Here is a 13799-nt window from a genome sequence, read left to right as displayed (position 1 = left end):
TTCTTCTGCTAATGAGTAAAGCTTTTTTTTCAGATTTTATGTTTGCTTTGCTGTAGAAAATATGCATATGGAGAAATAAAGCTTTAGGTAAGCAGTGAGGAAGGAACAAATGCATCTGTGCTGGAGTTTTGCTACATGGTGAAGATATGTAACTGCAACTTGCAGATAGTCAAAAAAAAAGAAATGACAACCACAAACTTGGACTTTTCAGTAGTAGCATAAGTAGTGGTCATATGAAGTGATGTTGGCATTTAATACATAAGGAAACAGCCAGATTAAAACCCATTTTACCATCTTCTAGCAAAATATAGGTTATAGTTCTTTTATGTTTCTATGACCTAGGGAAGCACTAGATCTGAAGTAGTTTACTTCATTTGCTCTTCAACCTGTGGGTTACAGATCCGAGATGGCAGTTTCACCAGCATCTGATCTGAACTCCAAGCTCCTCCCCTTATCCATAGTACCCCTCCATCTCCTTCCTTCCCGCAGGTCTCGTTTGCCATGGCTTTGCCAAGCAGCGTGGTCTAGAGCTCCAGGCATGGTAGGCACTTGTTTCTGCTTTTTTGTGGGTGTCAGAGTTGCTGTTAGTGTAGGTAGGTTTCTTCTGTCCTTTGCTTTCCCTCCCCTTCATTTCGCCTCACGTTTGCCGTTAAAAGGAAGTTGGTTAGAAAGTTTGTTTGTAGGTAGAGCAAGCCTTATCACCCTTCCCCCTCCTTGCGAGTTAGTTGTGTGTGAGTGCTGGGGTCGGTTATTTTAACTTTTTTGGTACATCGTACCTTCTTGTTGGCATGGCAGATCAGCAGGCCAAGCTGGTCTTTAGAAAGTGCACAGGGTGTGGCCGTAAGTTGTCCCCGGCAGATGGCCGCACTCTGTGCTTTGTGTGTTTGGGGGCAGCCCTATTTGTGCAGGGTTCAACCCCAGGGCCCTAAATGATTGTAGGGTAAAAATGATCCTCAAGGGACTTCTCCTTGCTACGGAGGCGGCTGCCTCTTCTTCTTCTACTGTGGTCATGGCTGTAACCAACCCTACTACTTCTGCCACTGTCTCTTCCTCTCCCGACCAGTCCAGGACTCAAACTTCTGGGCAGAGGCTTGTGGATAGGGAGTCAAAAAAAAGAGAGGAGCAAAGACAGAGAGAGACAAAGGGAGGAAGAGATCCCTGGACCAGTCGGATCCGGTAGGTCCTCCTCCTAAACAGCCAGCTTTTTCCAGGCCAGCTTCTCCTCGGCTTCTATCGCCGAGTTTTTTCCAGAGGAGCTTAGACCGCTTTGTAGGGCCTCCGCACACAGACTCTCCCAGTCGGCGTCAGTGACCAGGTCGCGGTCAACCAGAAGTTTGTCTGAAGCAAACATGAACAAAATGATGTGAAGGTTTATTCGCACCCAGATTCAGATGGGGGTCTTGCCAGCCCTCTCTCCTTCCGGATGTGGGAGCTCAGATGTTCTTCATCTCACATTGCTGCAGTCCTTACATATGGGTAGTCCGCTGTCCTCGGTCGGCCCGAATACCAAAGTATTAGGCTGACGTCGGTCAAGGCGCTTAAAACTGACATCAGGACGTCAGGGTACAAAAGCGCATGACCGACGTCATATCCTCAGTCTTTTTTGCCGCATGGTCCGATGCAGAAGCAGCGTTGCAAGTGCCGTTCGGCGTTCTGAAATTTTTTGAGTTCGGAGTTTCAGACCGAATCCAAGTTGGCTAAGTACCCCGTTGGGGATTATTTTGTTTTTTTCTTGCCTCAGTGTAGTACCGGATGTCAGAAAAAGTGAATAATTGTATTTCTTGTGGGAAACAGATACCGCATAGGGATTATCATTCTTTGTGCATTCCTTGTTTGGGGCCTGAGCACGGCGTGAGTCGGGTGTCGCTTTGTGCTAGGTTCAATAAGCGCACTATTAGCGAAGGTTAGATTGTGCTAGGCTGGTCTTGTAAGCGGTGCAATTATAATATGCCGTCGGATTCTCCGGCGCCCGCTTCCTCGAAGAAGCGCAAAGACAAAACAGTTAAACCCAGGCAAGATGAGTCGTCCGTTCCGGACGCCGGTTCTTTAGAGGCTTCAGTGGAACCGGTGGGTCCGACGGAGACTTCTTTAGAGTCTCAAGGGGAGACTTTAATTTTGCAGGATGTGGCCTCTCTTGAGGCAGGGCAGGCTGAAGGGGCTTCTCAGGTTACTGTACTCCCCTCCCTTCCCAGGGTGGTTAGGCCCTCTCCTTCTGTTTCCAAGGCTTCTCCCAGGGGCAGGCCAGGTTTAGCTTCTGTTGGTGTCACTCCTAGTTCAGCAGGGTCTGTGCCTAAGAAGCACATGCTTAAAATGGCAGAAGATTTGATTACTCTGATTAGAGGTTCTTTGCCCCCTCCTGATAAGAGGCCTAGGGTGGAGCCAGAGTTGGGAAGTTTTGAACAGGCTTCAGATGTTTCAGAGTCTTCGGCTGAAGACTTGCAGGAGTATTCTCCTTATTCTGATTCTGATGCAGAAGATTCTACTCCTTCTGCTTCTCCTCCAGAGGATTTTTCTTTTTCAGAGACACTTCACTCTATGAGGGAGCATTTTAAGTGGGAAGGTCAAGACTTCTCTGATTCTCGGAAAAGGCTTAGGGAATTTTTGCTTTTACCTCAACATAGGCCCTTAGCTATACCACCTGTTCTGGATGTTGTGCAGGATGTGTTTTCAGAGGCTTCGCAATCCTGATTCTCTGCCTCCTGCCTGTTAAACCAGATAGGTATTACAGGGTGCCTGAGGCTCATAAATATCTTTATAAGAGTCCTAGGGCGGACCCAGAAACTATTAGTCAGGGACCCAAGGGTGTCAAGGCCTCTGTTGTAAAAATCCGGTTCCTCTAGATAAAGAGGCCAGAGCTTTGGATAGATGGGGAAAGAAGGTCTATACTTCTTCTACCTTAGCAATGAGGGCTTTGAATTGCCAGTTTCATATGTTGAAATATCAAAACTTTCTTCTTTCTCAATTGAAATCTAAGGTGGATGCTCTGGCAGAAGGCATTGAGTGTAAAGAATTACAAGATTTGGTGCATGTCTCTGAGCAGGTTGGTAAGCATTCTTTACAATGTGGTTTTGATGCTGTGCAGGCCTCGTCTAGGGTGGCTGCCACTGGTTCAGTTCTTCGCAGGCACGCCTGGCTGAAGGATCAGAATTTTTCTGACCATGTTAAAACAAGGATTTTGGATGCTCCTTTGCAGTCTGAAGTGTTGTTTGGTCCACCTGTGGAATCAGTCTTGAAGAAAATGGAGGACAAGGCTAAGTCTATGCAGACTGTTAAGGATTTTTTGCTAGTTCAGCCTCCAAAGTTTAGTAGGAATTGGCCGGCTAAGGGGTGGACGTATCCTTCTTATGATTCTCAGTCTAGGGGTAGATCTAGACATGGTAGGGGCAGAGCTCAGAGTTCCTTCAGACCTAGAACTGGGAGTTCACCTGCACAATCTTCGAGTGAGGGTAGGGGCCAGTCCTTTCGTAAACAGGCCCAATGACCTACTTTTTCAGCTGCCAGATCCCTCTTGCCTGGCAGCACCTTTGGGAGGAAGGTTGGCACTTTTCAAGGAAAATTGGATTTTAATTACCCAAGACAAATGGGTACTGGATATCATACACCGAGGTTACAAGTTTTATTTCCATACCTTGCCTCCTTTCAAAGGCATGCCAGACGTTCCTCCTCAGCAAAGACTAGAGGCTCACAACCAAATTTCTCTTCTACTTCAAATAGGAGCTATACAACCGGTCCCTCTGCCAGAAGTGGGCCTAGGATTTTATTCTCGCCTGTTTCTAGTACCAAAGAAAGGGGACACGTGGAGACCCATTTTGGACTTATCTATCCTCAACACATATCTGGACATTACCAAGTTCAAAATGTTGACGTTACAGCAGCTTTTACCTCTGCTGGGAAAAGATCACTGGATGGTGACTCTGGATCTCAAGGAGGCTTACCTTCATGTTCCTATCAGGCCCAGTTGCAGGAAGTATCTGCGTTTTCGGGCTGGGACTTTTCATTATCAGTTCTCTGCATTGCCCTTTGGCTTATCTACTGTGCCCAGAGTGTTCACGAAGGTTCTGGCTCCAGTGGTAGCTTTCTTCAGGCTAAGAGGAATACAAATCTATCCTTATTTGGACGATTGCCTGATTCTGGCTCAAGGAAAGGACGAACTTCTTCATCATTTACAGTATGTGATGGCAGTGTTAAGATGCCTAGGTTATTCTGTGAACGAAATAAAGTCCAGTCTAGTACCCTCTCAGGACATGTGCTTTCTGGGTGTGAGACTGAATACAGCATCCCAGATGGCCTTTTTGACCCCGGACAAACAAAAGAATCTTTCTCTTTATTTCCATCAATTGTCTCGTCAGTCCAGGCTGACTGCAAGGACAGTCCTTCAAGCCTTGGGGTTCATGGCATCTTGTATTCTGGTACTTCCCAATGCCAAACTGCATATGAGGAAGCTACAATGGTATCTCAAAAACGTATGGACGCAACACTGCCAAGATATGGACACTGTCATTCAGATAATACCTTGCATTCAAAAGGAATTTTTGTGGTGGGCTCAGGAATGTCACCTAAACAAGGGACTCTCTGTGACCCGACCAGAGGCGAGTCAGATTCTAACGACAGATGCCTCAGACAAAGCTTGGGGAGCTCATCTAAATGGAAAGTGGGTACAAGACACGTGGCCTGCCAGACTTCAACATTTACATATCAACTTGAAGGAGATGTTAGCAGTCCAATTTGCATTGATAGCTTTCAAGGATTTACTTCTTCCAGGGCAGGTGTTGATTCAAACAGACAACACAACTGTCATGTGGTACATCAACAAGCAAGGGTTGACACATTCATATCCTCTATGCAGACAAGCAATGATTTTGTGGGAGACTGCTCTCAGTTTGCAACTAAATCTTCAGGCAAGGTTTCTGCCAGGAGCACGGAACTCCTTAGCAGATGTGTTGAGCAGAAAAATTATGGATCCCCACGAGTGGAAATTGGATCCTCATGTATTTCAAAAATTGACAGTGTTATGGGGAACTCCAGACATAGATCTGTTCGCTTCTCCACTAAATTACCAGCTGCCAAAGTTTTGCACGAAAAGGTTTCATCCCACAGCTTGGAAAGTGGATGCTCTCTCATTCAATTGGAGCAATCTTCACGTGTATGCCTTTCCTCCACTGCCTCTCCTCCCAAAGGTACTCCTGAAGGTCAGACAGGACAAGCCAACCATGATTTTAATAGCTCCGGATTGGCCTCGACAGCACTGGTACCCATTACTGAGAAGTCTGGTACGGGAGCCTCCATGGCCTTTGCCTTCGATTCCACACCTGCTGTCTCAGGAGAACAGTCATTTACTCAGTCAAACTTCACTCTCTACATCTAACAGCCTGGCATATTCTGTTTTAAACCCTGGAGGGTCTCAGCTTCCACAACAAGTTTTGAATGTTATTTTGGAGGCCAGAAGGCCTAGTACAAGGAAAGTTTACGCTGATAAATGGAGGAGATGTTTTATTTGGAGTACAGCAAAGGACTTTGATGTTTCTAAACCTAACTTAAGTGTTGCTCTTCAATACCTTACTGAGTTATTGGACAAAGGTTTGTCCTTCTCCTCTATAAAGGTTCATGCTGCAGAAATTTCTGCTCACTATGACTGTGACCCACCATTATTTTCTCATCCTTTGTTTAAGCAATTCCTTAGAGGGGCAAAGAATATAAGACCCCCACGTAGAGCTCCTACTCCTGCTTGGGATCTCAATTTTGTGTTGGAGAAACTCACTCTACAACCTTTTGAGCCTGCAGCGACTGCCGAGTTAAAATATTTATCATGGAAGACTGCTTTTTTGTTGGCCATTACATCTGCGAGAAGGGTTTCTGAGTTACAGGCCCTTATGGCGGTTGAGCCTTTCTTAATTTTCCACAAGGATAGGGTGTCTTTGCGTACTAACCCTTCCTTTATGCCTAAAGTGGTTTCTAGTGTGGCTTTAAACCAAACTATTCATTTGCCTACTTTTTATGCGAACCCCCAAAATAAAGGGGAGAAGATTTTGCACACTTTGGATATACACAGACAGTTGCGATATTATTTGAACAGAACTAAAGGGTTCAGGCAGTCTCAGCAGTTGTTTGTTTCATTTGCTTTGTGTTCTCAGGGCAAACCAGTTTCAAAGCAAACTATTTCTAAGTGGATTGGTTTTTGTATTGCTTTCTGTTATTCCCATCATGGTAAGGAGATTCCAACTGGAATTAGGCCTCATTCCACTAGGGCTACTGCCACTTCTACAGCTTTTTTAAGGGGGGTGGCTACTAAGGATATTTTGGAGGCAGCTACTTGGAGTTCAGTGCATACTTTCTCTAAGCATTACCACCTTCCACTTTACTCTAAATCTAGGGCTGGATTTGCCACTGCAATTTTACAGGGCATTTTGGCAGCTCCTAATGCTTTATAGTTTTGCCATCCTCCCTTACCTCTGCTTTGGGATTCTACCCATATGTAAGGACTGCAGCAATGTGAGATGAAGAACATAGTACAGTTTTGTACCTACCATAAATGTAGATGTTCAAGATCCACATTGCTGCAGTCCAATTTACCCTCCCTCCTTCCCTCTGTAGTTAGAGGTGGTTGTGTGGTTTGGGTTGTAAATATTGTAAATATGGTTAGTGCAGGTGTGATTGGTTGTTTTTGCTGTTTTTTGGCTTTGCCCTTTCTTTTTAGGGCCTTCTGACATCTGGGGCAAGAAAAGACTGAGGATATGACGTCGGTCATGCGCTTTTGTACCCTGACGTCCTGATGTCAGTTTTAAGCGCCTTGACCGACGTCAGCCTAATACTTTGGTATTCGGGCCGACCGAGGACAGCGGACTACCCATATGTAAGGACTGCAGCAATGTGGATCTTCGAACATCTACATTTATGGTAGGTACAAAACTGTACTTTCCCTTTTTTTGCCCCAATATTTCCTTCTTCGATCCAACCCCTGGTATCAGGGTTCTTGGATCCGAGAGGCCCCAGAGTCAAGGGGTTGGCACCGATAGTACCGTGTACCTCTATGCCAGCCATCATCTGAGTGGCTCTTGGAGCGGAAGCCTGGGAGTCAGATCCAAGGGATTGGGTCTTTCTCCTTTGGCTCCGACGCTGTCATATCAAGGCTTTTACCCCTCAGTATCTTTGGCTCCCTTGGGCTCGGCTCCAATCCCTATGCCGGATCCCAGGAGAACAGCTTCCTTACTAGTTTCTCAGGAGGCTCGCTCTCCCTCGGCTTTCAACTTGGTGGTAAGGGTTCTCTCCCGCAGATCGAGGCCCTTGACCATCTCATCTGATTCCGCCCCAACTCCCTCGCCTCTGGGTGCGTCTTCAGCCATTTTGCCCATGCAGGGACAGCCCATGCTCTATGTGCCCCATACGGTTTCCCTCGGGGAACCACAGGTCTTTTGCAAGCCCTCTCTGGAGACTCCCACCAAAGAGATTCCTCGCAAGCGAACATGCAAAAGGAGGCATCTGGACTCCTCTCCGGAGTCACTTACTGAGGATACCGATTTGGGGGAAGGTTCCCCCAGGTCACCCCTCCCCAATGATGTCTCCTTCAGAGACAACATGGAAATCCTGCTCCAGCGGGGAGGTTGGTCCACCCTCCCTAAGCCTTCCTCAGACAAGTCATGTTCCTGGATACCTTTGACACGGGCCCATCTACTCCTGGGTGTCCCTCCCCTGTGGATCCCTTAGTGGACCTCATTTACCACCAGGGCATGGAAAGAGCTGGACACCGTGGAGCCAATCCCAATCCCCAGGCACCCTGATAAAATCCTGAGCCCTCCAGTAGACAAACTGAGTTAGGATAATGGGTCCCCAGTGGATGCCATGGTGGTATTGGCTGCCACTAAGAAAGAACTAGCCCAGGAAGTTCTACAGCCCATCCCCCGCCCGAGAGTCCAGGACGATGAATCATCTGGGAAAGTGGAGATATGCTTCAGCCACCTTTTCTATAAGGATGATGAATTACTTGGCCCATGTAACTAGACTACAGCGAGACCTAGTCAAGGAGTTCACTGAGTCGCCCCCAGAGTCCATGTCACTGGAGGACAAACGCACATTCTTCGCGCAAATGGCCACTCTCAAAGTGGTTACTAATATGTCGATGCGCCAGCAGCAAGGGCTGCTGGGTCCGGCATTGCCATGAGGCGACATGCCTGTCTTAGGCTTTGTCAGTTCACGGAACCCTTTAAGGCAACTTTTGCGAATGTTCCTTACGATGGTTCTTCCTTGTTTGGAAAAACGGTTTGTGAGATGTTGGTCCAGAGTGAGGAGGACGGGAAGACACTGTCTGCCATCGGGATCTGCTGCTCTAACCACAGCCCTCAGGGTGTTCACCAAGGTCATGGCAGTAGTAGCGGCTCACCTGAGGCTTCAGGGGATACAGGTCTTCCCATACTGGACAATTGTCTCCTTGCCACTCCCACCAGGCATCTACTTTGTCAGGCCAGAAAATATTTCCTGGAATCAGAGGGGGCAAAAGAAGATGTGGTTCCAGAAGTCTCAGTATTCCCGGGACACTCAGGACTCACCTTCCCCTAGAGGCAGAGGGGGTCAGGACAGATGCCAGCCCAGAGGCGGGGGGGGGGGTCCGAGAAATTTCGGGTCTCGAGAACCATTCTCGGACAAGCCCGTGCAGCAGCCCTGAGGGGTTGCCCGACTGATATACTCTGGATGCAGTCGGGGGGGGTCGCCTTTCTATGCACCTGACAGCATGGGAGTCCATGTCATCAGACCGTTGGGTGCTTCAAATGATATCCAGAGGTTATACCATCCCCTTTCTGAATCCTTCCGTTCCCCAAAAAAACCTCCAGGACATTCCACCTGCAAAAAGGGAGACAGCAGCACTCGAAATAAAAAAGCTGCTAAGGAAACAAGTCATCCAGCCCATCCCCCGAGATCAGTCCAGATCAGGCATCTATTCCAGGTTCTTTTTGGTGCCATAAAAGACTGGGGACCTAAGGCCTATCCTGGACCTTTCCAATCTAAACCTGTCAGTTGCCAAATAGAAGTTCTGGATGGTCACTCTACAATCCATCCTGCCTTACCTGCAGGAGAATGATTGGATGTGCTCAATAGATCTCCAGGATGCGTACTACCACATCAAAATGCACAGACATTCCAAGAGGTTCCTCTGCTTTGGCTAGGGGACAATCAGTATCAATTCTGAGCCCTACCCTTCAGTCTCACTACAGCCCTCAGGGTGTTAACCAGGGTCATGGCAGTAGTAGCGGCTCACCTGTGGCTTCAGGGGATACAGGTCTACCCATACCTGGACAATTGTCTCCTTGCCGCTCCCACCAAGCGTCTACTTTGTCAGGCCAGAAAATATTTCCTGAAATTGTCAGACTTGCTGGGCATTACAATCAGCATATCCAAGTCTTCTCTAGAGCCTGTTCAGGTCTTAGACTACATAGGAGCAAGAATCGATACGTTACAAACCAAGGTCTTTCTAACTCCAGAGAGAGTCCGAAACCTACGACTTCATGTGTTTGTGATCTTTCAGTCTTGTCTTCCTCCAGCCGAAGTGGTTTTAAGAGCCCTAGGTTCCATGGCAACCAACATTACTCTTCTCCTCTGTGCTCGTCCTCGTATGCGGATTCTGCAGTGGACACTAGTAGTCTAATAGTCTTTGTTGGATCTGCCCTTGACGCACCCTATTCATATAAGCAATGTGTGCAGGAAGTCCCTCCTCTGGTGGATATGCTCCCCGGAGCTAGCCGAGGGATGAACATTTATTGCCGCCCCTCCCCAAACCACAGTGACCACGGATGCCTCCCATTTAGGGTGGGGGGGCATTGCTCGGGAAGGACAATTCAAGGCTTGTGGTCCCTGAACGAGACCAAGTTGCATATCAATGTTCTAGAGATGAGGGCGGTCGTATTAGCATTGCAGGCCCTTCATGCCTTTCTTCCTCTGGGAACTATTGCAATTCAGACGGACAGTATGTCAGTGGTCTGATACATCAACAAGCGGGGAGGAATCCAATTTTTACCCCCCTTTGTCACGAGGCCATGAGAGTGTGGGAATGGTCGATCTCAATCAGCCATTTTCTGGTAGCAACGCACATTCTGGGTTGATCCAATGTACTGGCGGACAAACTGAGCAGGAGTATTCTAATGACTTATGAGTGGTCTTGGAATCCTTCTGTAGCAGAACAGATCATCCTCGAGTGGGGTTGGCCTTGCTGCAATCTCTTCACATCTCCTTCCAATGCAAAGTGCAGCGAGATCTTCGCTTTGATTCCCCCACAGGGGGAATCCCCCAGGGATGCTCTGCTCCATGCTTGGCCTCCCGGTCTTCTTTATGCTTATCCCCCTTTACATCTCATGACAAAATTTCTCCAGAAGGCTCGCTGGTTGGGGAGCAGAGTCATCCTCATTTCCCCATTCTGGCCTCACCAAATCTGGTTTCCCTGTCTTTGGTCTCATCTGGTAGTACCTCCTTGGATCCTGGATCCAATACCGGATCTCATTTCACACCCCCCGAGGGTCCCTCATCCAGACCTGGACAGTTTGAATCTCACTGCTTGGCTGCTCCAGTATCCTTGATTGTGAGGACTCACGGTCTGTCTTCCCCGATCAAGACTGTTCTGGTAGCAGCTCATAAATAGTCTACCAGAAAAATATACCATAGCAAATGGAAGTGTTTTTCTGTCTGGGTTTCTCAGAGGGATTTGGATCCTTTCACAGCTTCTGTTCCAGCGGTCTTTGAGTTCTTGGCATACATTTTCCAGCAAGGTGCCAACTCATCTACAGTGAAAGTTCAACTGGCGGCTATTTCCAGGTTCCATGTAGGTGAGAACATGGTTTCTTTAGCTTCCTCCAGACTTTGCAAATCCTTTATTAAAGGTACCTTTCTTTTAAGGTTAAAGGTCCTACTCCTCCTTGGGATCTTACCCTAGTTTTACAAGCTTTGGTTGCTCTGCCCTTTGAGTCTGCTGCTTCTGTGGCCTTGAAATTTTTATCTTGGAAGACAGCTTTTCTAGTGGCTGTTACCTCAGCTAGGAGAGTGTCAAAACTCCAGGCATTATCTGTCAAACCTCCATGTATGATTTTTCATAAAGACAGGGTTTCACCTCGTACTAATCCTTCTTTTCTGCCTAAAGTGGCCGCAGAAACAAATAAGCAATCAGTTTACCTATTTTCTTTCCAAATTTTCAGAACAGGGGTGAATATAAACTGCATTTGTTAGACGTGCATAGACGGCTACATTTCTCCTTACACAGGACTAAAGCCTATCGCAAGTGTGGGCAGTTGTTTGTGTATTTTGCTACACCCTTTCTGGGCAAACCGGTTTCTAAGGTAATTGTTGCCAGATGGATTTCCTTTTACATTCTTCAGGTTTACAAAGACAAAGGTATGTCCTTTGTGGGTAGGATAAATGCCCATTCTGCCAGGTCCATGGCTACGTCAGCTGCATTTTGGTCCAGTGTGTCTTTGGACGATATTTGTTCGGCGGCTACTTGGTCCTCATCTCACACCTTCATTTCTCATTATAAGTTGGACATAGTTTCCAGAGGGAGAGCATCCTTTGGCTCTGTGGTGCTCCAAAATATCCTTCCATGAGGGCCACCCAGGTATTTAGTAGCTGGGGACTCTGTCCCACAGGTTGAAGAGCAAATGACATAAACTTCTTCAGATAAAGAAGTTATGTACTCACCATAATGTTCCATCTGAGTAGTTCTACTTCGTCTTCAACCATCCCTCTTTCCTTCCCCCTGACCTTATGGTTTATTAATCTGGTAAGGAGGAGAGAGAGCCTCTGATGCTTTCCTGTTCTTACTGGTAGGTTTATATATAAACTGTTGTGATAGGGTCTTACTGGGTCGGGTTGTGTGGATGGTGCAGAAAACTCGAATCTGAGGGAAGGAAGAAGATGGAGGGGTATTATGGGTAAGGGGAGGAGATAGAGCTTGGATCAGATGCTGGTGAAACTGCCGTCTCGGATCCGATACAGATCCATAACCCACAGGTTAAAGACAATTGAAGTAGAACTACTCAGATGGAACGTTATGGTGAGTTCATAACTTCTTTTTTTATACTAATGGGCCTGTAGTCGTCTTTCAAAAGAGGTAAAGAAACATAAAAGGGCAGACAGTACTGACCACTTTGAAGTTGTAGGGTTTTACGATTGGTATACATTTACTGTAGTTGACTACCTTGTGGTTTGCAGTACATGAATATTATCGACTGAAGTGATGCAGTATATGTTGCAGGGATTTGTGGTTGACAGATGCGTTACTTCCATATTTTTGCTGTGTATAACATCTGTTTAAAATGTTTTGTTCTAGGAGCAGCTGACTGCAAGTGGATTTGATAAGACTTTGTCCCACCATTCACTTGTGGATCTGTCAGAGGTTAGTATTACATCAACTAAATACTGTTTTCTTTCTTCATTGTATTTTACAAACTCGATTGTCATAGCGGAAATAACTTTTGATCTGGTCTTGTCAGTTTGTACAGAGGGAAGGAGCAAGACTGCAGTGTTGACATTTCAGTTTCAGCTGTGAGTAGCCCTGGTGGAGGCCTGAGGCTAGCCCCATGCAGTACAGCAGTAGCTTGAATGGGCAGTCTGCGCACCTGGTTCTTTTCCTAAGTAGCTTTACTGGCAAATGTTTGCCCTCCTACAACTATCGCATGTTGCATGGCAAGAACAGGAATGCATTAGGCTAAAGCTAAAAGAAAGCAAAAGTCTTACTTCAGTATGAGGGCTGCTTTAGTCCCTCCCCCAAATGATAGGAACGGTTACTGAAAGCAAAAGCTGACTTTAAAAAGGAGCTCCCCCTTAAGTGCTGACTGGATGAGCCATTTGTGTAATTTACAGGTATAAACTGTACAAAAATCACACCAATAGCAACCTGTACACATAATTAGAATCCTGAGGTCTAAGTCAAAAAAAGAAAAAAAAAGCCAAACAAGTGTAAACATCTTTTGAACAGCAAAATGATGTGTAAAAAGTATGACCATCACCAGCTGCAATGTCTTAGGAGTATGAAGTCCTGACTGTACCACAGATAGTAGCCCAGGTCCCGGAGGACCTGCAGAGGAGAGAAAATAGGTATGATAGGGCCATGTCTGCTTGCTACTCTTGATACGGTATACATATCTGGGACACATTTCCCATGGTAGACTCACCAGTCGGGATGGGTACATGTTCATCATATTGAACATTGCTCCAGTAGCCTTAGCTATATCAGTTGTCGCTTTCCAAAGAGGTAACCCCCTGCCAGCTTACGCATCTTCTGCACATCCAAACTGCCATGACAAGTTTGGGCATAAAGCCCTTCAGAGCTTTACTGGCACTGAAGAGGATGATGATCTGCTGCTTTTGAGGATCAACTGGCAACTTGTGATTCCCTTTGCTGGGCAGATAAATTCCCTTTAGGGAAAAAAATCAATTTTTCTTAATTTTGTTGATTTTTTTTATTAATTTTCCTTTTCAGGAAAGTTATTTTAAAACTAGGAGTGTTTTGTTTTAACAAACTGTCTCAAGATTGTAATGTACTTTTAAATGGAGCACTCATTTTTTCCTGGTAGTATTAAAGTAGTGTAAAGTTACTGAAAAGCATTTTCTTCTGGGGAGAAAGTGTGTTTAGTTTTTTTTTCTGGGACTGACATAGTGTTTAAATGCTTTTTGCTGTGTTTTCTGTCAAAAAAGTAAGTTTTGTGGACTGGTAGTGTTTATCGACAATTGTTGCTTGTTTTTCCCCAGGAAAGAGGCTCCATTTTCGTAGTCATCGTGGAACAGACTACTGGTCCCATGGTCAGTCATTCTTTCAGTAACAAAAA

General features: G+C 46.3%; 1 protein-coding gene across 1 annotated transcript in view; it reads left to right on the top strand.

Moving 5' to 3' along the window:
• Nucleotides 1–13799, top strand: part of HAUS1 (HAUS augmin like complex subunit 1) — a 545328-nt gene that overhangs the window by 317180 nt on the left and 214349 nt on the right. The window contains exon 6 of the mRNA XM_044088993.1: nucleotides 12302–12367. Coding sequence (XP_043944928.1) covers nucleotides 12302–12367 — 66 coding nt within the window. The remainder of the gene's footprint in view (nucleotides 1–12301; nucleotides 12368–13799) is intronic.

Source organism: Protopterus annectens, chromosome 1.part1, assembly GCF_019279795.1.
Source record: "Protopterus annectens isolate FY-2018-M chromosome 1.part1, PAN1.0, whole genome shotgun sequence".
NCBI classification, from domain to species: Eukaryota; Metazoa; Chordata; order Ceratodontiformes; family Protopteridae; genus Protopterus; species Protopterus annectens.
This window is presented reverse-complemented; position numbering and strand designations above follow the sequence as displayed.